This window comes from Vipera ursinii (assembly GCF_947247035.1).
Source record: "Vipera ursinii genome assembly, chromosome: 2".
In the NCBI taxonomy this organism is placed as follows: Eukaryota; Metazoa; Chordata; class Lepidosauria; order Squamata; family Viperidae; genus Vipera; species Vipera ursinii.
Genome location: NC_139513.1, coordinates 20,635,128 through 20,659,052, shown reverse-complemented (window position 1 = coordinate 20,659,052; position 23,925 = coordinate 20,635,128). Strand labels below are relative to the sequence as shown.

The 23,925-nt window shown below is 39.2% G+C and overlaps 1 protein-coding gene across 1 annotated transcript; it reads right to left on the bottom strand.

The window, feature by feature from the left end:
* Nucleotides 1–1,557: 1,557 nt before the first annotated feature.
* Nucleotides 1,558–9,638, bottom strand: LOC310634770 (vomeronasal type-2 receptor 26-like; the record flags this gene model as incomplete). Its single annotated transcript, XM_083353306.1, has 5 exons — nt 1,558–2,462; nt 3,742–3,868; nt 6,845–7,072; nt 8,097–8,525; nt 9,357–9,638. The coding sequence occupies 5 exons, from the start codon at nt 9,636–9,638 to the stop codon at nt 1,558–1,560; spliced, it is 1,971 nt and encodes a 656-aa protein (XP_083209432.1).
* Nucleotides 9,639–23,925: the final 14,287 nt, after the last annotated feature.

Below are 23,925 nucleotides of genomic sequence, written 5' to 3'. Positions count from 1 at the left end.
GAACTGTTTTTAACAAACCCATGTTGGCTCCTAGTTATAACTTTATTTGCTTTGAGATATTCACAGATCTGTTTTTGATTATCTTTTACACGATCTTCTCAGGTATTGATACCAGACTGATTGTTTTGTAGTTTTCTGGCTCTGGGTTTTTTCGTCATTGTTTTCATTGGCAAGAGATTTGCATCTTATCTAAAAAATATAATTAGCAAATCTTCTTGATAAAACATCTCTAAATTGGTTTCAAAAACTTGTGGGATCTGCATTTTATTTGCTTGGCATTTTTGCTATTCTGCTTCTGTGAGCCAACCTTTGTAGTCAGTAAAAGGAAAAAAAGCAATTCCGTTTTTATGTTTGAAGGTCAGTTCAGTTGTCATGAGGGCTGATGAAGTGACCTGCTTGCTGATTTTAGAGAAAAGAGTCCCTCTGGGCCAGCCTAGTATGTAGATGTTAGGGACTAGAACCCTGAGGGAGACTCATATCCTCATTCTGCTCTTCGGAACTACAATCCTGAGTGAGACTCATATTTTCATGCTGCTGTTAGGGACTAGAACGCTGAGCGAAATGCATTTGGCTGGTCCAGCTTAAAATTTGGAGAGACAGGAGAAAGAGGGTGGATAGAAATTGGAAAGATAAATTAAGTATGCAAAGCAGATGTCACTTCCTGATTGGATAAACGGAAAACAACAATACTTGTTAAGATCATGGCTTTTGAAGATTATAAAACATAAAATATATCACAAGATAGGTGGCAATACAAATCTTTTAAAATAAATGAATAATTAAAAGAAATTATGTTGAGCTATGGAATGTTTTTGAGAAATGACAATCTGACAATATCTCTTTGTCCTTTTAAAAAATTTACACAAGGACTCGAAGCCAGATTCTGAACAAAACAAAGTTAAACAGTATGTTTCCATATCAGTAAAGAAATGTGACAACACTGTACATTCCTTTCTTTATTCATCTCGTACATTGAATGGATATTGAAGAAATGTAGATTAGAAGACAAATAACATGATTTTAAATTGGTGGAGGAAACATCAACAAACTTCACTATGCTATTTATTGATAGTAAGATTAATCACATGGGAGGAAGAAAAAGTCTTTGAACAAATATGTCAAGTTTCCGACGTGTGGGCTTTTCAACTGACTTGAGGCATTGTTTACCTTAAAAGTCCTTTATGCTTCTTCGAAGGAAGCTGGAATCTGAAATCTTCACCCCTTGCACAATATATTAAAACACAATTCTCCACCTTTCTAATTTTGTCATTAATCATATTCTCCAATTAAATTAAAGAATCAGTTTCCCTTCCATTAGAAAACCCGCCAAGGTCTTATCTTCTTTACCTAGAGAGATGGCCTTGAAGGTGAAATTCTACTCATGCCCCCTCCCAACCTTTTAAAGCAATACACAAGTTTAACATATGAAATGGCTACTTCTTTATCTCTTGTCAAGCAATAGCATTCGATGTTAGCAGCGTTGAAAAAATAACTGTTTGTAACGTCTTATTTTAACTTAGCAATAATTTGGATAAAATATAACTGCTACAATCAAGTTCACTTATTATTTTTCATTATTAGATTCTCCTTCAAGTTCATCTCAGGTCTTAGAATGATGATGTAACATTTGGGGACAAAGATGCAGCCAAGTAAGCCCAGGCTGGATGTCAGGATGGAGAAGATCTGCACAGCCACCATGTATTTTCCTTTGGTGCTCAGGTAGGCAGGGACAAAAGAAACCCAAACACTGCAGAAGAGCAGCATGCTGAAGGTGATCCACTTGGCTTCGTTGAAGGCCCCTGGTAGTTTTCGGGCTAGAAAAGCCACCAAGAAACAAATGGAAGCCAGAAAGCCCAAGTAGCCAAGGGCAGAATAGAACATGATGACTGAACCTTCATTGCATTGCAGTACAATCTGCCCTTTTTGGGAATATAAGTCAGAATCTGGGAATGGGGGAAAGATTCCCAGCCATATGAAACAGATGCCCACCTGAACACCAGAGCAGGACAAGATAATGAAATTGGCCAGAGATTTCCCCAGCCATTTCCTCATTTTGCTGCCTGGCTTTGTGGCCAGAAATGCCATCACCACCATGATAGTCTTGGCCAGCAAGGATGACACAGCAACTGAGAAAACAACACTGAAGGCAGTTTGTCGAAGAAGGCAGGTCACTTTCTTGGGTTGACCAATGAATAGAAGGGAAGTCAAGAAGGAAAGCAAGAGAAAGATCAGAAGAATGTAGGTGAGATCACGGTTGTTAGCTTTGACTATGGGAGTTTCTCGATATTTAATAAAAATTCCTAGAACTAAGACAGTGATAAGAGACAAAAAAAGGGCAGAGACAGCTAGGATGAGACCTAGGTTTTCTCTGAAGGACAGGAAAGTTATAACTTTGGGGACACACTGATCCCGCTTCTCATTGGAGAGATGGTCATGTGGACATTTTGCACATTGGGCTACATCTGAAAAACACAACGAATTTTTAAATAGTGATTCAATGGTATTCCACGCATCATGACCAACTGACAAGAAGCAGGATGTAGATAAAGCAATGAAGTTTTTTTTCTCTCTATTTTTTTAAAAATGATATGATTAGAATAATGAAATGCAAGGGTAGAATGCTTACTTACTAAGCATGAATAAAGTAGATAATTATGTTTATGGAAAACATTCCTCTCTTCCCTTTTGTTGTTTCTCCAAGCTGTGAGCAGGATAAACACAAACAGAGAGAGAGACACACAGACACACACCACTTCCACATATAATCTATTTGTTTCTGTGTTTGTGTTTTACTTTAAAATGTAAAGATTCTTGCTGGCATCTAATATTAGTTTTGATTCATCTCAAAACTTTCTGATTAAAAATCATGTTCTAAAGCTTTAAATATATCCTGCTGTGCAATGTGTTCCATGTACGAGACCTATTTTTTTTAAAAAAAGTTACTTAAGCTTCATCACAGATACTGTAGATCAGTGTTTCTCAACCTACACAACATTAAGACCTGCACTTCAATTCCCAGAATTCCTCAGCCAGAATTCCCCAATTCCCTGAATTCCATGACTCCCAAGGAATTCTGGGAGGTCATGTCCACATGACTTAATGCTGCCAGGAATCAACGCTGTAGGTATTTGTGTCATTGCTGCATATTCTCCAAAGTGACCTCCCAATCTGACATCACTGACAAAATATCTATTTTTCCAATTCTCTCCTAAATTTGTTCTTGCAATTGCCAGAAAAAATATCTTACTAGAATTTGAGGTTAGGTTTGTTTTGTATAGGTGTTTCAAATGCTGTCATGTTTCTTAAGGTCTCTCAATATTTTTCAAGATTGCTTGTTATTGTTTCAGGAACTTGTGAAAACATCCACCATGGTGAATTTTACCTTCACTGAACAGTTGTTGCAGTGTTTTTAGTCTGTTTCTTGAATCTAATGGTATATTGGTATATGAGAACAAATCTTGCTAATACCAGAGCCGTGGTGGTACAGTGATTAGAATGCAGTATTGCAGGCTAACTCTGCCCACTGCCTGGAGTTCGATACTGACCAGCTCAAGGTTGAATCAGTCTTCCATCCTTTCAAGGTCAGTAAAATGAGGACCCAGATTGTTGAGGGGCAATATGCTTAAAGCATGCTGTAAAGCACTATGAAGCAGTAAATAAGTCTAACTGCAATTCCTATTGCTACCATATTATCCTTAGAATAAAAGACTGGTGCTGCTTCTTTGTTCTTGAATTACCTACCTTCCTGCACAGAGATGGTTCCTTCCATACATGGAGAACAGTCATAGCAACAAACTGGTTCTCCCTCTCTCATCAGCTTGGTATATCCTGGGAGGCAACGTTCCGTACACCTAGAAAAGGGGGCCTTCTGAACAGAAAAAAAATCAGAAATGTATGAATGAGGGGATTACTTCTAAAAATGGAAGTGAGCACCAAAGTGGGTTCATGAATTCAAGAGGGTACTTTCAAGATCTTTTACCACATACAATTAAAATATGTTTGTTTCAGTGAAATTTCTCCACTAACAATTTCATTTCAGCAGGCTATGATCTCAGAGTTCCCTTAATGTTCAGAAAGAGCTGCTGACTCTCCAGTCCAATCATCATTATCCTAGGATTATTCTGCATTTGGGCTTCAGATCCTGTCAGCTTCAGCCAACTGGTCAAAGATACAAAACTGTGGAAAGTCTAGTCCAAAGCATGGAAAGCAAAGGGTTACTTCGTCTTGTCTTAGCAATTGCTAGAACACCATCTGTCACAACATTTCCTCTGCCTTCTTACAATACGTATTTCTTAGATCTCAATTTACTATCAACTCAGTCTCAAAGAAGACTCCAGTTCTGAAAAAACATTGAATGATTCAATAGAAGAAACTCTGTGTAACTCAGGGTTGAATTGTAAATTCCTTGATGTTCTCTGGTTTTGACTGCCTGTTTGCAGATATTTCATTACTTGAATAGATAACATTATCAGTGTTATCATCAGGCATTGATGATGTTACTTAGTTGGGAAATTAACCAGTGAAATTACCTGCAAACAAACAACCAAGCTCAGAGAACACCAAAGATTCCACTGAATAAAATGCCCTACCGTAAGTCCCTCAGTGTCAAAGACCAGTTCCCTGGTTTGTGATGCTCCTAGGTTTCCTTACATGCTACAACCAGCTTTGGGATAGCCAACAACATGTTTTCCGTTCTACATCACAACAATGTTGGTATTCCCATCATAAGCAATAGATTTTTTAAAAAAGTATTCTATTAGTTTTCTATCATTACAATTCATTTGTGCTTAATGAACAATGTGTTGTCTGGGTTGATTTTTGCCTAGACATAATGGTTAAATTCTTACTCTCTGTCCCGCTTTTCCAATCATTGATAAAAAATAAGTTCTATATTTGGAAGTATTCTGTATCTTCTTTTCCTTTGATTCTCAATGTGAGTCTGTCCATTTCTGCCCAGTCCAATATTTTCTTAATTATTGCTTCCTTTGGTGGTGTTATCTCATTTTTCCAGTGCCGTGCAAACACAATCCTTGCTGCGGTTAATACATGTAATGGTAAATATACATTTTGTTTATCAAACTTTTCTGGCATTATGCCTATGCCTTATAATCCACATTTAATAATGATTTTGGACTATAATTTTTTATCTGTGTCAAATCTGAATCTTCTCTTTTATATTAAAGTAATACTTGCTTCCATCCATGGGTTTGGTAGTTTGGCCTCTAATAATACCTCGTTACACACTTCCTTCATTGGTAGACTTAATGTATCTTGCAGACATTTGTAAACCTCTGCGGGTAGCCCATCCGTTCCTGGGGTTTTATCGTTTTTCTGGTTTTTTAATAGTTTTTATCACTTCCATCATTGTAATTTTTTCATTTAATATATTTTTTAGGTTTTCTAGTATTTTTGGTAGGTTTGCATTTTCAAAGTATTGTATCATTTTTTCTCGAGAAATTCCTTCTATATAATTTTTCATAAAAGTCTTTCTTTTTTAAATTGCATCAGTTTGACATTGTAAGTCACCCTTCTCATCTTGTAGTTTATTATCAGTCTCTTCTCTCTTTCTTTTTTCAGTTTATATGCCAACCACCTTCTTGGCTTGTTTGCATTTTCAAAAACATTTTGTTTTACCCTTTTTATTTGTAGAGCCAATTCTTCTGACTCTATTAAATTTAATTTATGTTTCACTGTCTCCATTTGTCTTTTCACAATTTTCTTTTCTTGATGTATTTGTAATTCTAATTCCAGTTTCTTCAATTCTTCTCTTAGTGCTGTAAATTGTTCTTTTTTTCTTTGTTCTTTTTACCCATATATGTTATAGCTCATCCTCTAAAATACGCTTTGGCTGTGTCCCATGTATTCTGAATTTAAATCTCTTCCTTTTTATTTTTTTTAAAGAAAAACTCAGTTTCCTTTATTGATAACTCTACAAAGTGTTTCTCTTTTAACAAGGATTGATTCAAACTCCATCTTGATTTCTTCTTTACCTCTTTCTGGGTCAGCTTTATTGGATTATGGTCTGCCCAAATGTTAGGTTTTACCTCAATCTCATATATATTAGTACTTAGCTCATCCATATCATGTCAATTCTAGGCCAAGATTTATGTCTATTCGAATAAAATGTGTACTGGGTCTTTTGGGGGTTTCCTTCTCTCTAAGTATCCTGTATGGAAATTTCTTCTGCCATTCTGTCTTTCTTCCTTTTTCCCTCCTTTGCTCCTTCTTTAATCTAATTTTCTATCAACAATTGTATTAAAATCTCCTATCAAGCAAACGTTTTGATGTTTCATTTCCATTATTTTCCTGATGTATTCCAGAGAATAGTGTTCAAAAATGATAGCTAGAAACAGGATATTCTCATCCAGTTCCACGTCATGCTGTTATTGATCCTCTCATAGGGCTAGTCCTCACCCTTCCCAGCTGTCAGTAGCTCTTGGACAGACTGCATGAATGCAGTCTGTCCTTCTTCTGTCAGTTTGGAGGAATTTCCTTGGATCAAATGGGCTAACTAACATTTGCCCATGATCAATGAGGGTTTCCTCCTTTGTTGTCGCCTCTCTGGGGTGACCTTTAGCCCTTTGAGGCTCTCTAGCAGAAGGAAATTAGCTGCAGAGTATCAAGCTCTGCTCTCCCCACATCTATATTGCTATGACATCAAACTGGATATCTCTTATCATAAGAATAGATCTTTTGATAGGAACAGGAGAAATAGTCTCCTTCAACCTATCCTTTTAGCTGTGGTGACTCTCCATATAAGTTAAAAGACTAATAAACCACAAAATCACATGGATAGATAGGAACAGGTGAACAATAAAACCCACATAGAGGCAGACTTGGTTACCTTGTTAAAAGATGTTGGCCATATGATGGCGCTCTCATCGACTGAGATCTTGATGTCTGAAGAGACTTCTTTTTCAATATTCCCAATTATCACCCCAGCAGCAGATTTGTTGGGAAATACTGCCCAGTCCACGATATTAAAGTCAGCAGTGGAAATTCCATACTCATCCAAATAAATGTCATTTACAGAAAAATTGTAAATCTGGAAGTTTCTTAGAAATGGATGGAGCTGAAAAGACATGGAGAATCATCCTTGCAATGTATACATTCTCATTTGAGCACTAAGTCAAAACAGAGGTACTTTATCGCAGCGCTTCTGTATGCAAATGTGGTAGGAAGATTCTATTTTTCTCTCTAATTACCTCTCTCCCTCTCTTTCTTTCCCACTCCCATTGTTTCTCCCAGGCTCTTTCCACTCTTTCTGTCTCTCTGTCTATGTCTGTCTGTCTCTCCCTCTCACACACATACAGATCTTTTTAGTTTATTATTTTAGCCTGCTCTGCTTTATGAAATTGGTAATCTCAGATCCCAAACATGTTGTGCAACAATGACGGAGGTTCAGTAGAACATGATGGGTATTGTCCCATCCTACTGCTTATTTATTCAGCAATTGTGAAAAGAACCTTCCAGTCTCTTCAGAAATCATAACCTATTCTCACAAGCATCCTCAATCAGCACACCAGGCTTAATCTAGAAGATTCAGCAGCACAATCTATCTGTTTCTCTCTCTCTAAAATGTCTCATCTTGTCAGAACAAATATTAGAAACAGGCAATTGTTCTTGGGTTATCCCCATCATCTCTGCTTATCTTTATGATAACATGTAAGAATTGAAAGGGAACCATTATTAAAATATTGAAGAAGCATTACATGCCACGGTTGAACCATCTGGAGTGTCTGGTGGTCCCCAGAAGGCATCCTCCTCTTACTCGTTTGGGAGGAAAAGGCAGCACTGGAGACTGATGCCACAACCTGGATTGTTGTGGAAATACTGGAGCCATCCTCAGACAAGATTCTTGCAACCAGATCTGGGGATGGGATTTCCCAGGTCTCTTTTTCCAGGCATGTGATCCAAACTTTCTTAGACAACAAAGGGCTTGAATAAGAACACTGAAATGCTTCCTTCCCAAACTTCCCTGTAGCAGAATAATGTGAATTAAAATCATGATATTGTGTCCATTTCTTTGCCTTAGTTGAGAAGGATAATAAAAGATGGTTATGCTGGAGATTAACCATGTGGTAAAATAATCTCACATTTAAATCTGACAAAGCTGTAGCAATCCATACTTTTCTCTCAAACAGGATTTTTGTCTTTTCAATGTTTTGTATTAGTACTGCTAGTATTAATGAGGACTGAAAGTCCAACTGACAAACAATACTTTTCACTTTACTGTCAGTAAAATATTGAAGGATGTTCTTTTCCCTCCCTGCTCTTGGAACCGTGGGTAAGCTTTCTGAGAAGGCAACACAGACACCTTTCCTTAATGTTTCTGACACAAAGGTTCTTCTGAACTTTTCTCCATTTTCATTGTCCGGAGCAACGAGGCCGATCCACGTCCATCGGAAATGCAGGAGCAACTTGATAATTGCCAAGTGAGGAGGTTCTTGTTTTGGACTCACCCGGTAGAAAAAAGGGAAATAGTGTTTCTGCTCTGGAATGTGGCTGATGACCCCATAGTTGATCTAAGGTGAAACAGAGGAGATGGTTGATTGCTTTGCTCTTAAGGACAAAAATAAGTGCTTACCTCTAAGGGTTTTTTTTTCTCTTGCTAATCCTCTACTCACATATCAGCTGGTCAATTATATTCACCAAGTTATACAACTGCACAGAACTATTCATTAGATATGCTGTTTTCTTGTCCTATTCTTTTATTTTCCTTTCCCCAATAACAAATTGCTGTATTACACTGTTTCTCTTTTTGCTGTGCTCTTTTATTGTAAAGGTTTTAAAAATATATATAATTTGATTTGCTTTGATCGTAGATTGGGGAAAATGGAACGTCATGTGAACGCAGCAGGAAGAAAAGTGTCAACTGGGTATGTTTTTATTCTCTTTAGGTGCAAATAGGAAAAAAAACTCTCTTAAAGTAACATTTGCCTGTGTTATTTTCATTCCAATCCTTAGAGATTTTGTTTGGAATCGGTTGGAATAAGGGTGAAAAGATGTTTTTTTTTCTCCCAAGACTGCAGTGACCAGAAGACAGGGAGAAGAGGCAGAAGGGTGGGAAAAGAGGATGCAAATTTCATGCAAAGGATGATTGACAGCACTTCATTTGAGCTATGGGTGGAGGTTCGTTCAGTTGAAAAATCTCTTTGTAACCTGTGTATATTTTAAAAAAATCAAGATATACAATGATGTAAGAATGAAGAAAGGTATTTGAATGCCTGATGAAAATAGAATAGTTCAGGCGTCCTTTAAGCTCTGTCATCTAAATCATTTTATTTATGATCTGACCCCTTTTGGATTATCATTAGACTTTACAAAATGAAATTAGCTTCAGTGTTCATTCCTACTTGTGGAATTTTGTAGATGCCCAGCATAGTTGAAATGGAAGGAAAGAGCTCCGAATCGGTCCCTTCAAGCACAGCCAGAAGGTTATTTGGTCTTCCACAACTGTAGTTTGGGACATTCTCCTGCCCTGTAGACAGCAAGTCCATCATGACCTCGTATGTTATCCTTGCATTGAAAAAGTTCTCATAGATGCTGTAGCCCAGGGTGATGTTGGGTAGCAGCTTTGGATTCTGGTTGATCTCATGAGTGGCAAAGAAGAAGGGCAGGACGTGCCAGAAGCTCATACTCTGTATACTGCAAGATAAGAGACTGCAGTTGGCTTTCATCTTCAATTCATAGAATCACATCATATTTCCTGAAGCTGTTCCTTTAAGGACATTTATAACTAATCACTTGGATTGCTGTATTATACGTCTAGTGCACAAATTTGACAATCTAACGATCTGTAACCCAGGATGATGTTTGGTAACAGCTTTGGATTCTGATTGATCTCATGAAGGGGAAAGCAAGAGAAGATCAGACCAAAAGCTCAATCCCTATTTTGTACTGCAGGAAATATTCTCAGAAATTCACTCTCTAATAAAATAATGTAAGATGCCTGTATCATTCATTTCTTGGACCTTGCCAGGAGATGGACTTCTTTGGATCTTGCTATTAGAAGGACAGTCCTATTGACCACAAATGACTTTCTTTCCAATGGTTTTCTTCAGGCTCAAAATCATCCCAAATGGAAATTGTAGATCTGATCCCAACCATGACCTCCAAGGTCCCATTATTATTATTATTATTATTATTATTATTATTATTATTATTATTATTATTATTATTATTATTATTATTATTATTATTATTATTATTATTATCCAAAGCACCAAAAAGAAACAATGGATAGAAATTAACCAAGGAGAGAAGCAACCTAGAACTAAGGAGAAATTTTCTAACTGTGAGAGCAACCAATGGAATAGCTTTCCTTCAGAAGTTGTATGTGCTCCATCACTGGAGGCTTTCAAAAAGAGACTGGACACCATTTGTTTGAAATGGCTCCAGCAGGGGTTGGGCTAGAAGACCTCCCAGGTCACTTCCAACTCTATGTTCTATATTCATTATTTTCTCCAAATGGTGACTTGGAAATGCATTTTATAGTAATGGATCAACTGTCTTAGCAACTGGATACATTTATTTAAAATTCACTTCAGAAAATCATTTTCACATAAAAAACAAGGTTCTATGAAATAAGTCTCTTTATGTTGATTTGATTGCTAATTGGAGGAATATTTAAGTGGAATTATTCTGGGAAATGTCTAGGTGATTCTCAGAGAATGCCTGGACAAGTTCCTGTAGTTTTCCTGACAAGGTTTTTTAGAGATGATTTGCCATTGCCTTCTTCCTAGGATTAAGAGAAAGTGACTGATCCAGGGCCAGCCAGCTTAATTTATATCCAAGGAAGGACTAGAGGTCATGCCTTCATGATTTCTAACCTGAAACATTAACCACCACATCAAACATTCATTTAATAGGGCGATTAAATAACTCTCATCTCTCCAAGGTTCACTAGATTGCCGACCAATTCTGATGTCTTTTACATCTTTTTCTTTCAGAAAGTTTTCCAACAATAGCTTATCATATTTCTGAACTTTGTGGATCGGCTTGCAAAATTCAGAACAGATTTTAACAGTAGACCACTAGAATCATAGATGTCAATGTTAAAAATTAAAACATAAAATTGTAGCATTCATACCAGCTAACCATCCCTATTAAAAGGAAAATAGTGGAAAACATAAAATTAATCACCAGCGTTAAGTACATGTCAGGAATTACCTTTGAAATCTGTGATATGGAGGCTTAAAGAAGAGGTATGGTTTAAATACTGTGCTTGATGTAGAAATGATTCCACTAATCAGGAAATCTCCTGACTTGTAATAATTAAATTTGTTACCTCCCTCTTTTGCAACGTTCAATGGACATTTGGTCATCAGCGTCCCACATGGATAATGGGATACCAGGAGAAGCAGCATCAGCAGTATTTCAGATATCATGATGAAGATCTTCTGTAGTTCTGTGAGACAGGTGCCCACTGTCTTTGGCCTCAGAGCTGTCTAAGGAGAAGCACAGTTCTCTTGCCAAAGAACACAGATGCACTGACTTGATCAAGCAAGGTAAAGTTTAATCTGGCACATTAAAAGGACAGCATTAAAATTCCGACCTGTACATTTGTGCCTACAGGAGTCTCACCATGTATTCTTCATCAACCTTAAGGTCCTTGTGGACCAGATTTTCAGATTTTTATAAGAATGACTAAATATTTGTGAAATCTGTTGATGAGGGTTATTAACATCTACCTTGTTTCAGAATGACTGTGGATGAAAGAAGTCCCCTAGGCTTTAGTGGAAGACAAAGTAATTGCTGTGATTTTGATAATTGTACAGAGAGGGGGGAAAGGAACAAAAACTGTGCATATTGACAGAGTGAATGAAGTGGGTGCAGGGAAATTGGAAAAAAATGTTAAATATGCAAAGCAGATGTCAATTCCTGATTGGATAAACAGAAAACAAAAATATTTGTTAAGAACTTCAATTTTCAAGATTATAAAACATTGGCAAGAAACTAGGGTTTCGTGGCAAAGAAAAAGGTTAAATATCTGTACAAGTCAAAGTCTAAATTGTTTCAAAACAATTTTGTACTCAGAAAAATAATTTGGAACTCTGATTTTATATATGGTGACAGCAACAAAACTACTCTGTGCACAAAAATGGAAGGAGGCTTCCATTCTCACCATGGACAAATATTTACAAAAGCTGATGGAATTAGCAAAGATGGCCCAATTCACTGTTTTGATAAAATAAAAGAATATAAGTACTTTTGTTTCTACTTGGAAACCCCTTCCTGACTTTGTGCTTGAGGTGGAAAAAATGATACGATGATTTTGCGTTTTACTGATTAGACTGATTTGTTGATACAAAATGGCTAGTTCGTATTACTATAGAAATGTAAAAAGTTGAGATTCGATTTTAATATCTTATTTTATTGCAACAGGGAGTCAATACCTTTTTTTCCTTCTCCTGCCCCACTTTTCCCCACTTTTTCATTTTCCCTTTTCCTATTGTTGTCCTTTACTATTTGCTTTTGTATTTTCATATTTTACGTTATAAATGAATAAAATTTAAAAAAAAAACTAAAAAATGTACCTGTTTGGAATGATACTAGAAAAGATTTCTCATGATGGAGAATTTGCAGTTATTCCTACTGGATAAATCTGTGTAAGTAAGATGAATGTCTTATCAAATATGTTATTTTTATTCCAGACTTTACTGATATTGACAAGTAACACTGCAGTTAACCAATGGCAAAAGAATAAATCTAAATTCAGATGGCAAGGGGAGAAAATGAGAATTAGGGTTAGGGTTAGGGTTAGGTAAACTACTGCAAAATGGTAAAGGAAGAGGAGCTTTGGGTTTGCCATATTTGAAACTGTATTTTGATACTTGCTGTTGGATCTGGATGAAAGAGTGGGTGACTCTCCAAAATAAGAGATTACTCCAATTAGAAGGTCATGAACTAAGATTTGGATGGCATGCTTACTTATGATATGACAAGATTAAAATAAATGTTGACTTTAAGAATCTTTTTGTTAGGTGTGCCATCCTAAGGTTCTGGAATAAATCTAAAATAAAGTTCTCTATGAAGTTAACGCTTTGGGTGTCACCTTAGGAAGCTTTCTTTTAGAAAAGAAATGATAGTGAGGCCAGACTGGTTAATCTATGGTTAAATAAGTGAACTTACTCTGAAGTCCAAAGAAGAGTTGGAGTCAGAAGGATTTGTCTGTCACTGGTTTACATACTTACAATAGAAAGAAAGTAGACAAAAAAGTTTTGGGTTTGACTTTGTAAAAATGAATTTGAAATTGTATTATGTGGTAATGATGAACATGCTATTGCCAAGGTTTATAAAGTGTGACTTAAATTGAAATTGGAAAATGAATATATGAAACAGTATATGATTAAATGGACAAAAAAATTCAGGGTATACTATAAAACTTGTACAATGGGAAAACATGTGGCTAAAGGGTTTAATTACACTTAATTACAATCTGAATCCCTTCATGGATTAACGCCTTGTCGTGGCAAAGGGGCTTGCATAATTCAATGAAACTATGAGCTATGCCATGCAGGGCCACCCAAAATAAACAGGTGATAGCAGAGAGTTGTGAGAAAATGTGATCCACTGGAGAAGGAAATGGCAACCCACTCCAGTATCTTTGCCATGAAAACCCCATGGACAGTACCAAAAGGCAAAAAGATATGATGCTGTAAGATGAGCCCCTCAGGTCAGAAGGCATCGGATATGCTACTGGGGAAGAGCAGAGGGCTAATACTAGTAGCTCCAGAAAGAATGAAGAATGAAATTGACCAGTTATATGAAGCGCTACATCACCTTATAGAACTAACAGCAAAAAACGATGTCCTTATCATCATGGGGGATAGGAATGCTAAAATAGGATGCCAAAAGATAACCAGAATAACAGGGAAGTTTGGCCTTGGAGTACAAAATGGATGTTGTGATTCAGGGTCAGCCTGTGGGTTTGGCAGTCGGGTCGGATTTTTAATTTTAATTTTAATTTATTAATATTTCTATACCGCCCTTCTCCCGAAGGACTCAGGGCGGTGAACAGGGCAAGAATAAAAAACACAGAATTACAAAAGTTAAAAAATGATTAAATACATGCCCACTAAAAAACAATTAATACATAGTAAAACCCCAATAAAATACAGTAAAAACCCCACCTATCCCCCATCAGGCCAGGCCAGCTTGTTCGAACAAGTATGTTTTTAGATCGCGGGGAAAGGAGTGAAGATCGGGCGCCGTCCGGAGCTCAACCGGTAACTGATTCCATAGCTCCGGGGCACCCACAGAGAAGGATCTCCCCCTGGGGGCCACCAATCGACATTCTCTGACCGGTGGCACCCTGAGGTGGCCCTCTCTGTGGGAACGCACAGGGCGGAGGGAAGTTGATGCCGGCAGCAGGTGTAATACTAGTAGCTCCAGAAAGAATGAAGAATGAAATTGACCAGTTATATGAAGCGCTACATCACCTTATAGAACTAACAGCAAAAAAACTATATCCATATCATCATGGGGGATGGGAATGCTAAAATAGGAAGCCAAAAGATAACCAGAGTAACAGGGAAGTTTGGCTTTGGAGTACAAAATGGATGTTGTGATTCAGGGTCAGCCTGTGGGTTTGGCAGTTGGGTCGGACGACTCAGAGGAGGAGGGGGTGTTGAAGAGCTTGCTGACAGGGTTGAAGATCTTGCTGATGAGAGCCCTCAGCCAGGCCCCTCCCACCTGGTCACGACGGAGACCCAGCTGTGTGAGCCTGACAGCGTGGATGAAGATGACCCACAGCTGGCCCTGTTCAAGGACACCCGACGCAGGAGGCAGTCAATCAGGAGTAAACAGAGGAAGGCAATGGGGCACCTCGGAAGGAGGCAGAGAGAAGCCACACCCTGAACTGTATAAAAGGGGAATGCGTGGGAGGGCTGGTTTGCTGAAGGCAACCGCTTGATTAGTTCCTGTTTCATAGCTCCTGTTTCATGGTTGGTGTCTTGTTTTTCTCTGTTTTATCTTAATAAATTTGGCAGGCTTAATTCCAGCCTCTTGCCGTTTGTAAAGGGGTTGTCCCTGCCTTTTCTGCAGGGCTGGTAGCAGGCTGGTACAGAACAATGGAAGCAGGGCACAGGCTGACAGAATTTTGTCAAGAGAATACAATGGTCGTAGCAAACTCTCTTTTTCAACAACTCAAGAGATGTCTACACATGGACATCATCAGATGGTCAACACAGAAATCAGATTGACTATGTGCTCTGCAGCCAAAGAAGGAGAAGCTCTATATAAGACAAGACAAGGAACTGACTGTGGTTCAGATCATGAGCTTCTCATTGCAAAATTTAGGCTTAAACTGAAGAAAGTAGGGGAAAGCACTAGGCCACTCAGATATGAACTAAATCATATCCCTGATGAATACAGGTGACAAATAGATTTAAGGAATTAGATCTGATAGACAGAGTGCCTGAAGATCTATGGATGGAGGTTCAGAACATTGTACAAGAGATAGCAACTAAAACCATCCCAAAGAAAAAGTAATGCAAGAAAGCAAAATGGCTGTCTGAGGAAACTTTGCAAATAGCTGAGGAAAGGAGGGAAGCAAAAGGCAAGGGAGAAAAAGAAAGATGTACCCAATTGAATGCAGAATTCCAGAAAATAGCTAGAAGAGATAAGAATGCCTTCTTAAATGAACAGTGCAAAGAAATAGAAGAAAACAATAGAATAGGGAGGACCAGAGATCTCTTTAAGAAAATTGGACAGATGAAGGGAACGTTTCATGCAAAAATGGGCACGATAAAGAACCAAAATGGCAGGGACCTCACAGAGGCAGAAGAGATTAAGAAGAGGTGGCAAAATTACACAGAAGAACTATACAACTATCGCACGATTGCACTCATTCCACATGCTAGTAAAGTTATGCTTAAAATCCTACAAGCTAGACTCCAGCAGTATGTGGATCGAGAACTGCCAGAAGTACAGGCAGGATTTCAAAGAGGCAGAGGAACTAGAGATCAAATTGCCAACATATGCTGGATCATGGAGAAAGCTAGAGAGTTCCAGAAAAACACCTACTTCTGCTTCATTGACTATGCTAAAGCTTTTGATTGTGTGATCACAACAAATTGTGCAAGTTCTTAAAGAGATGGGAGTACCAGACCATCTTATTTGTCTCTTGAGAAACCTATATGCGGGTCAAGAAGCAACAGTGAGAATTGGACACAGAACCACCGATTGGTTCAAAATTGGGAAAGGAGTCCGGCAAGGCTGTATACTGTCACCCTGTCTATTTAACTTATATGCAGAACATCATGAGAAAGGCAGGGCTAGATGAATCAAAAGTTGGAATTATGATTGCCAGGAGAAATATCAACAACCTAAGATATGCAGATGATACCACTCTAATGGCACAAAGTGAAGAGGAACTAAAAAGCCTCTTGTTGTGGGTGAAGAAGGAGAGTCCAAAAGTTGGCTTGAAACTTAACATTAAGAAAACCAAGATCATGGCATCCAGCCCTCTCAATTCCTGGCAAATAGATGAGGAAGAAATGGAGGTAGTGACAGATTTTATTTTCCTAGAATACTGCAGATGGGGACTGAAGCCAAGAAATTAAAAGATGCTTGCTCCTGGTTAGGAAAGCCATGGCAAATCTAGAGCAGATACATCACCCTGCCAACAAAAGTGCATATACTCAAGGCTATGGTCTTCCCAGTTGCAATGTATGGCAGTGAAAGTTGGACAATAAGAAAGGCTGAGAGGCAAAGAATTGAAGCCTTTGAACTGTGGTGCTGGAGAAGACTCCTGTGCTCATATCCATTTCAAAGCCGAAGACCCAGTGCTTGTCTGAGGATGTCTCTGTGGTCATGTGGCCTGCATGACTAGATGCCAAAGGCACATGGAACACTGTTACCTTCCCTCCCTATTTTTCTACTTGCATTTTTACGTGCTTTCGAACTGCTAGGTTGGCTCATAGCCCTTAATAATAACAATATCATGCAAGGTATCTAGTGACACCAGTGCCCCCTAATACAGCTAGAAGTTTAAAAGGCTAAAGGGGGCTTCAACTTGGGAGATATGAAGTTCTTCTTTGGCTGCTTGATGAAAAAAAGGGAAGAGCTCTTTTCTGGAATAATAAACTGGGAAGCGGGGAAGATTCTTCCTGAATAATACTATGCATCTTGGAAAATCTCCAACTTTGTCTGTCTTTATTATTCACTTAATATATTTTTTCTTCTTATTTCCAATTCTTAGAGATTTCCTGGACAGGTTCCTGCAGTTTTCCTGGCAAGGTTTTTCAGAAGTGGTTTCCTATTGTCTCTTTCTTAGAATTAAGTTAAATAACTCTCATCTCTCTGAGGTTCAGTAAACCACCTACCCATTCTGACGTCTTTTACATCTTTTTATTTCTTGCAGAATGTTTTCCACAATACCCTATCATTTTTCTAAATTTTGCATGTCACCTTGCAAAATTCAGAATAAAAATTCACCAGCCATGACAGAGTCTATCCTTGCACAGACACATTGTTAACTATTAAATCATTAATATTATTCCTTTGCCATAAAGTAACATTTTACTTTTATTGTTATTATTATCTTCTCAGACAGTATACTGTGTAGAATAATATACTGTAATATTTCCATAATTTTTAACTTTAGACCGCTAATGACTCACACCCTGGACGGTATCTCTTTACTCTCCTACCATCCGGTAGGAGATATAGGAATATGGCCAGCCATACCAACAGGCTGAAAAATAGCTTTTATCCGTGGGCTGTTGGGCTTTTAAAAGGGACATAATCTTATGCAGAATTGACTTGGGAGGCCGGTGTGTGGTGTAGTTGGTTCACATGGTGTGGTGGGATGGAGGGTTTGTTGTCACTGTGTGTTGGGGGGAGAGAGCACGGGGGGAGGCTCAGCTAATCTCAATGTACACATGTTGTACTTTGACAATAAAGGTTTATTTATTATTATTATTATTATTATTATTATTATTATTATTATTATTATTATTATTATTATAATATTCTATAATATTTCCATAATTTTAACTGTAGACCGCTAATGTTGTAGATGTCAACATTAAAAATTAAAACATATAAAATGTTAACATTTATATCAGCTAACCTTCCCTATTAAAAGGAAAATAGTGGAAAAAATAAAAGATAAAAGATAAAATTAATCACTAGTGTAAAGTACTTATCAGGAATTACCTATGAAATCTGTGGTTTGGAGGCTCAAAGAAGTATGGTTTATTTATTTATTTTATTTATTTTATTGGATTTATATACCGCCCTTTCCCTGAAAAAAAATAAAAACCCCAATTAAAATTAAAATTCTCAGCCCGGGCCACAGAGTTCGAAGAGCCAGGTCTTCAGGTCCCGGTGAAATGAATGAAGGTCGGGGGCAGTCCTAAGCTCCATGGGCAGCTGGTTCCAGGGGGCAGGCGCACCCACTGAGAAGGCCCTCCCCTGGGTGTTATCTGCCGGCAATCTTTTACCGGCGGCACCCTGAGAAGACCCTCCCTGTGGGAGCGCACTGGATGAAGGGAACTTGATGCTTGATTCCCTTAGATATCACGGACCCAAGCCATTTAGGGCTTTATAGGTCATCACCAGCACCTTGAATCTCACCCGGAGGGCAACCGGGAGCCAATGCAGCTCGCGGAGTAGAGGTGTTACATGGGAGTATTGGGAAACCCCCATCACAACTCGCGCGGTCACATTCTGCACCAGCTGAAGCTTCCGAGTGGTCCTCAAGGGCAGCCCCATGTAGAGAGCATTGCAGTAGTCTAAACGGGAGGTCACGAGCGCATGAGTGACTGTGTGTAGGGCATCTCGGTCCAGGTAGGGTCACAACTGGCGCACCAGGCGAACCTGGGCAAAAGCCCCCCTGGTCACGGCTCCTATATGGTCTTCAAAATTGAGCCGTGAATCCAGGAGGACGCCCAAGTTGCGAGCCCTATCAACGGGGGGTAACACCTCACCCCCCATCATTAAAGGTGGAATAGTCTGGTTAACCCGAGATGCCGATATGCACAGCCACTCAGCCTTGGCACGATTGAGACGAAGCCTGTTTCTCCCCATCCAGACCTGGACCACCTCCAGGCAACGGGACATCATGGCAAGGGCATCGCTGGGGTGGTTTGGGGTGGAGAGAAAAAGTTGGGTATCATCAGCGTACTGATGATACCCCACCCCGAAACCACAAATGATCTCACCCAGCGGCTTCATATAGATGTTGAACAGGAGGGGCGAGAGAACCAACCCCTGAGGAACTCCACAAACGAGAGGCCTCGAGGTGGATTTCTGCCCTCCCATCAACACCAACTGCGAGTGGCCCAGGAGATATTAGGAGAACCACCATAAAACGGTGCCTCCCACTCCCAACCCCCTGAGACGCCGCAGTAGGATACCATGGTCGATGGTATCAAAAGCCGCTGAGACATCTAATAGGACTAGGACAGAGGAACAACCCCTGTCCCGAGCCTGCCAGAGATCATTCACCAGCGCGACCAATGCCATCTCCGTGCTGTGTCCGGGCCTGAAACCCAATTGGTATGGGTCCAGATAATCAGTTTCCTCCAGGAACAGAGGAAGCTGATGCGCCACCACACTCTCAACAACCTTCGCCATAAAGGGAAGGTTGGAGACTGGACGATAGTTATTTAGAACAGCTGGGTCCAGGACAGGCTTTTTGAGGAGGGGCCTCACCACCGCCTCCTTCAAGGCGGCGGGGAAGACACCCTCCTTCAAAGAAGCAGTTATTACTGCCTGGAACCAGCCTCGTGTCTCCTCTCGGGCCACATAAACCAGCCAGGAGGGGCATGGATCCAACAAACAGGTGGTGGAGCTCAGCCTCCCCATGATCCTGTCCACATCATCAGGGGAAACATAAAATATTAAATATGGTGCTAGATGTAGATATAATTCCACTAATCAGGAAATCTCCTGGCTTATAATAATTAAATCTGTGGTCTTCTTTCTGTATATTTAGTGGACATTTCATTGTCAGCATCCCACATGGAAAATGGGACACCAGGAGAAGCAGCTGCAGCAGTATTTCACATATCATGATGGAGATCTTCTGTAGTTCTCTGAGACAGGCACCCACTGTCTTTGGCCTCAGAGCTGTCTAAGGAGAAGCATAATAATAATAATAATAATAATAATAATAATAATAATAATAATAATAATAATAATAATAACAACAACAACAACAATAACAACAACAACAATAACAACAACAACAATAACAACAACAGCAACAGCAACAGGAAGAAGAAGAAGAAGAAGAAGAAGAAGAAGAAGAAGAAGAAGAAGAAGAAGAAGAAGAAGAAGAAGAAGAAGAAGAAGAAGAAGAAGAAGAAGAAGAAGAAGAAGAAGTTGGAAGGGACCTAGCACTGTGTTGGCTTTTTTGGCAGCTGCAGCACACTGCTGGCTCATATTGAAGTGATTGTCTACTAGGACTCTGATATCCCTCTCACAGTTACTACTATTGAGCAAGGTACCACCTATACTATACCTGTGCATTTGATTTTTCCTGCCTAAATGTAGAACCTTACTTTTTTCACCATTGAATTTCATTTTGTTAGATAGTGCCCAGTGTTCGAGTCTGTCCAGATCCTTCTGTATCTTAAGCCTATCTTCTGGAATATTGGCTATTCCTGCCAGCATGGTGTCGTCTGCAAATTTGATGAGTTCCCCATCTATCCCCTCATCCAAATTATTAATGAAGATATTGAAGAGCACTGGGCCCAGAACAGAGCCCTGGGGCACCCCAGTACACACTTCCTTCCATGTAGATGCAGTTCTCTTGCAAAAGAACACAGATCCAGTGACTTGATCAAGCAAGATAAACTTTAATCTGGCACATTAAAGGGGCAGCATTAAAAGTCAGACCTGTACATTTGTGCCGACAGGAGTCTCACCGTGTGTTCTTCATCATCCTTGAGCTCCTCGTGGACCAGAGCTTCAGATTTTTATAAGAATTAATAAATATTTGTGAAATCCATTGATGTGGGTTACTAACATCTACCTTGTTTCAAAATTACCTTGGGTGGGAAAAGTCCCCTAGCCTTTAGTGGAAGATGAAGTAATCATTCTGATTTTGATAATTAGACAGGGATTTGAGAATTACAGTCGATTCTCTGTATGACTTCATTTATTACTCTGCATGAGGTGGAAAACCTTACTTGACTTATGGGTGTATTTCCAATTTAATCATCAAAACAACAACTCAGGGTATTTCTTAATCCTGTTATTCAAGAAACGTACTGTGCAATGAGTACTCTGGGGGAAGCAGAATATCTGGTCCTTTTATATTTGGGTTTCTCATTGAGTCACAGCACAGAGAAAGTACTGATTGTGCCACTGGTGGACCCTGAATCTCTGGTGGGGTATTCATCTTGCCTCTGCTGCATCTCTCCCAGGCTTTCAATATTCAATCATGATATGACTTTAGAGTCTAGCTTTTAATGCCATCAATTATGCTATGCTTCGGGGTTGCCTGAAAGAATTGGGACTGGGAACCACATTTCTGGAAAAGATAATCAAACAACAAATCAGCGAACACCTTAATGCAAACAAAGTCATCACTAAAAGTCAACATGGGTTTGTCAAAAACGGATCATGCCAGACAAATCTTATTACATTCTTTGACCAAGTGACACAATTAGTGGACCAGAGGAATGCTGTAGATATAATTTACTTGGACTTCAGTAAGGCATTTGATAAAGTAGATCACAACCTACTACTTGACAAGATAGAAAAATGTGGGTTAGATAGCATCACCACCAGGTGGATTCGTAGCTGGCTGACAGGCCGTACTCAGTGTGTGGTCCTCAATGGAACTGCATCTACATGGAAGGAAGTGTGTACTGGAGTGCCCCAGGGCTCTGTTCTGGGCCCAGTGCTCTTCAATATCTTCATCAACGATTTGGATGAGGGGATAGATGGGGAACTCATCAAATTTGCAGACGACACCAAGCTGGCAGGAATAGCCAATACTCCAGAAGATAGGCTTAAGATACAGGAGGATCTGGACAGACTCGAACACTGGGCACTATCTAACAAAATGGAATTGAATGGTGAAAAAAGTAAGGTTCTAAATTTAGGCAGGAAAAATCAAATGCACAGGTATAGTATAGGTGGTACCTTGCTCAATAGTAGTAACTATGAGAGGGATCTCAGAGTCTTAGTGGAAAATCACTTCAATATGAGCCAGCAGTGTGCTGCAGCTGCCAAAAAAGCTAACACAGTGCTAAGCTGCATTAACAGAGGGATAGAATCAAGATCACATGAAGTACTAATACCACTTTACAATGCCTTGGTAAGGGCACACCTGGAATACTGCGTTCAGTTTTGGTCACCATGATGTAAAAAAGATGTTGAGACTCTAGAAAGAGTACAGAGAAGAGCAACAAAGATGATTGGGGGACTGGAGGCTAAAACAAATAGGGAACGGTTGCTAGAATTGGGTATGTGTAGTTTAATGAAGAGAAGGGTGAGGGGTGACATGATAGCAGTGTTCCAATATCTCAGGGGCTGCCACAAAGAAGAGGAAGTCAAGCTATTCTCCAAAGCACCTGAAAGCAGGACAAGAAGCAACAGATGGAAACTAGTCAAGGAGACAAGCAACCTAGAACTAAGGAGAAACTTCCTGACAGTTAGAACAACTAACCAGTGGAACAACCTGCCTCCAGAAGTGGTGAATGCTCCAACACTGGAAGTTTTTCAGAAGAGACTGGCCAGCCATTTGTCTGAAATGGTGTAGGGCTTCCTGCCTGAGCAGGGGGTTGGACTAGATGACCTCCAAGGTCCCTTCCAACTTCTTCTTCTTCTTCTTCTTCTTCTTCTTCTTCTTATTATTATTATTATTATTATTATTATTATTATTATTATTATTATTATTATTATTATTGTTGTTGTTGTTGTTGTTGTTGTTGTTGTTGTTGTTGTTGTTGTTGTTGTTGTTTACTGATTTAAGCACCAATTAAATAGAGCTAGTTTTCCTTTCACCTGTGTCAAAATTATGTGCTCAGTAAAGTTTTGCATTAGAATTGGATAATCTCGGCTGTGTTTTTGTTGGCTTTGTCAGTCAGAACCTTGACACCTACAGCTTTAAAATGCTCTGGAAGAAATAGATTATGGATCCATGGCAGTCATGGTTGAGGCCAGAATATACATTTTAGCCTCCATTCTCCTAATTATCTTTGTTGCTCTTCTCTGCACTCTTTCTAGTCTAGGCCAATTGAGAGAGTGGGAATGAATTTCCCTCTCCCCCAAAATTTATCACTTTCCTCTACTGAATCAATGCTCTTGTCATTTGCAAGTACAGAGCACCAGGGGAATTCTTTGTCTCATTTCTCCCTGTGTGAATTTCCATATACCTCACTCAAGGAAACTAAGAATATAGAACATAAAATAATATAATTGGATCTTCTCGTCCAACCTCCTGCTCAGACAAGAGACCCTCTATAATTTATGATAAATGGTTGTCCAGGCTCTTTTTTGAAAACTTTCAGTGATGGAGCACCCACAATTTCTGAAGGCAAGATGTTCCATTGGTTGGTTGCTCTCACCATTAGTAACATTCTCCTTACTTCTAGGTGGCTTCTATCCTTGATTAGTTTCCATCCACTCTTTCTTGTCTTGTCTTCAGGTGCTTTGGAAAATAAGATCACCCCCTCATCTTTCTGGGAGCCCCTCAAATAATGGAATACTGCTATCATGTTACCCCAAGCCTTTCTTTTTTCTAGACTGGCCATATCCAAATCCTGCAACCGTTCTTCATATCTTTTAGTCTCCAGGACTTTAATCATCTTAGTTGCTCTTCTTTGTACTTTTCCAAAGTCTCAACATCTGTTTTGTAACGTAGCAACCAAAACTGGATGGAGTATTCCAGGTGTGGCCTTACTAAGGCCTTACTAAGGCTTTATAAAGCGCTGCTAATACTTCATGTGATTTTGATTC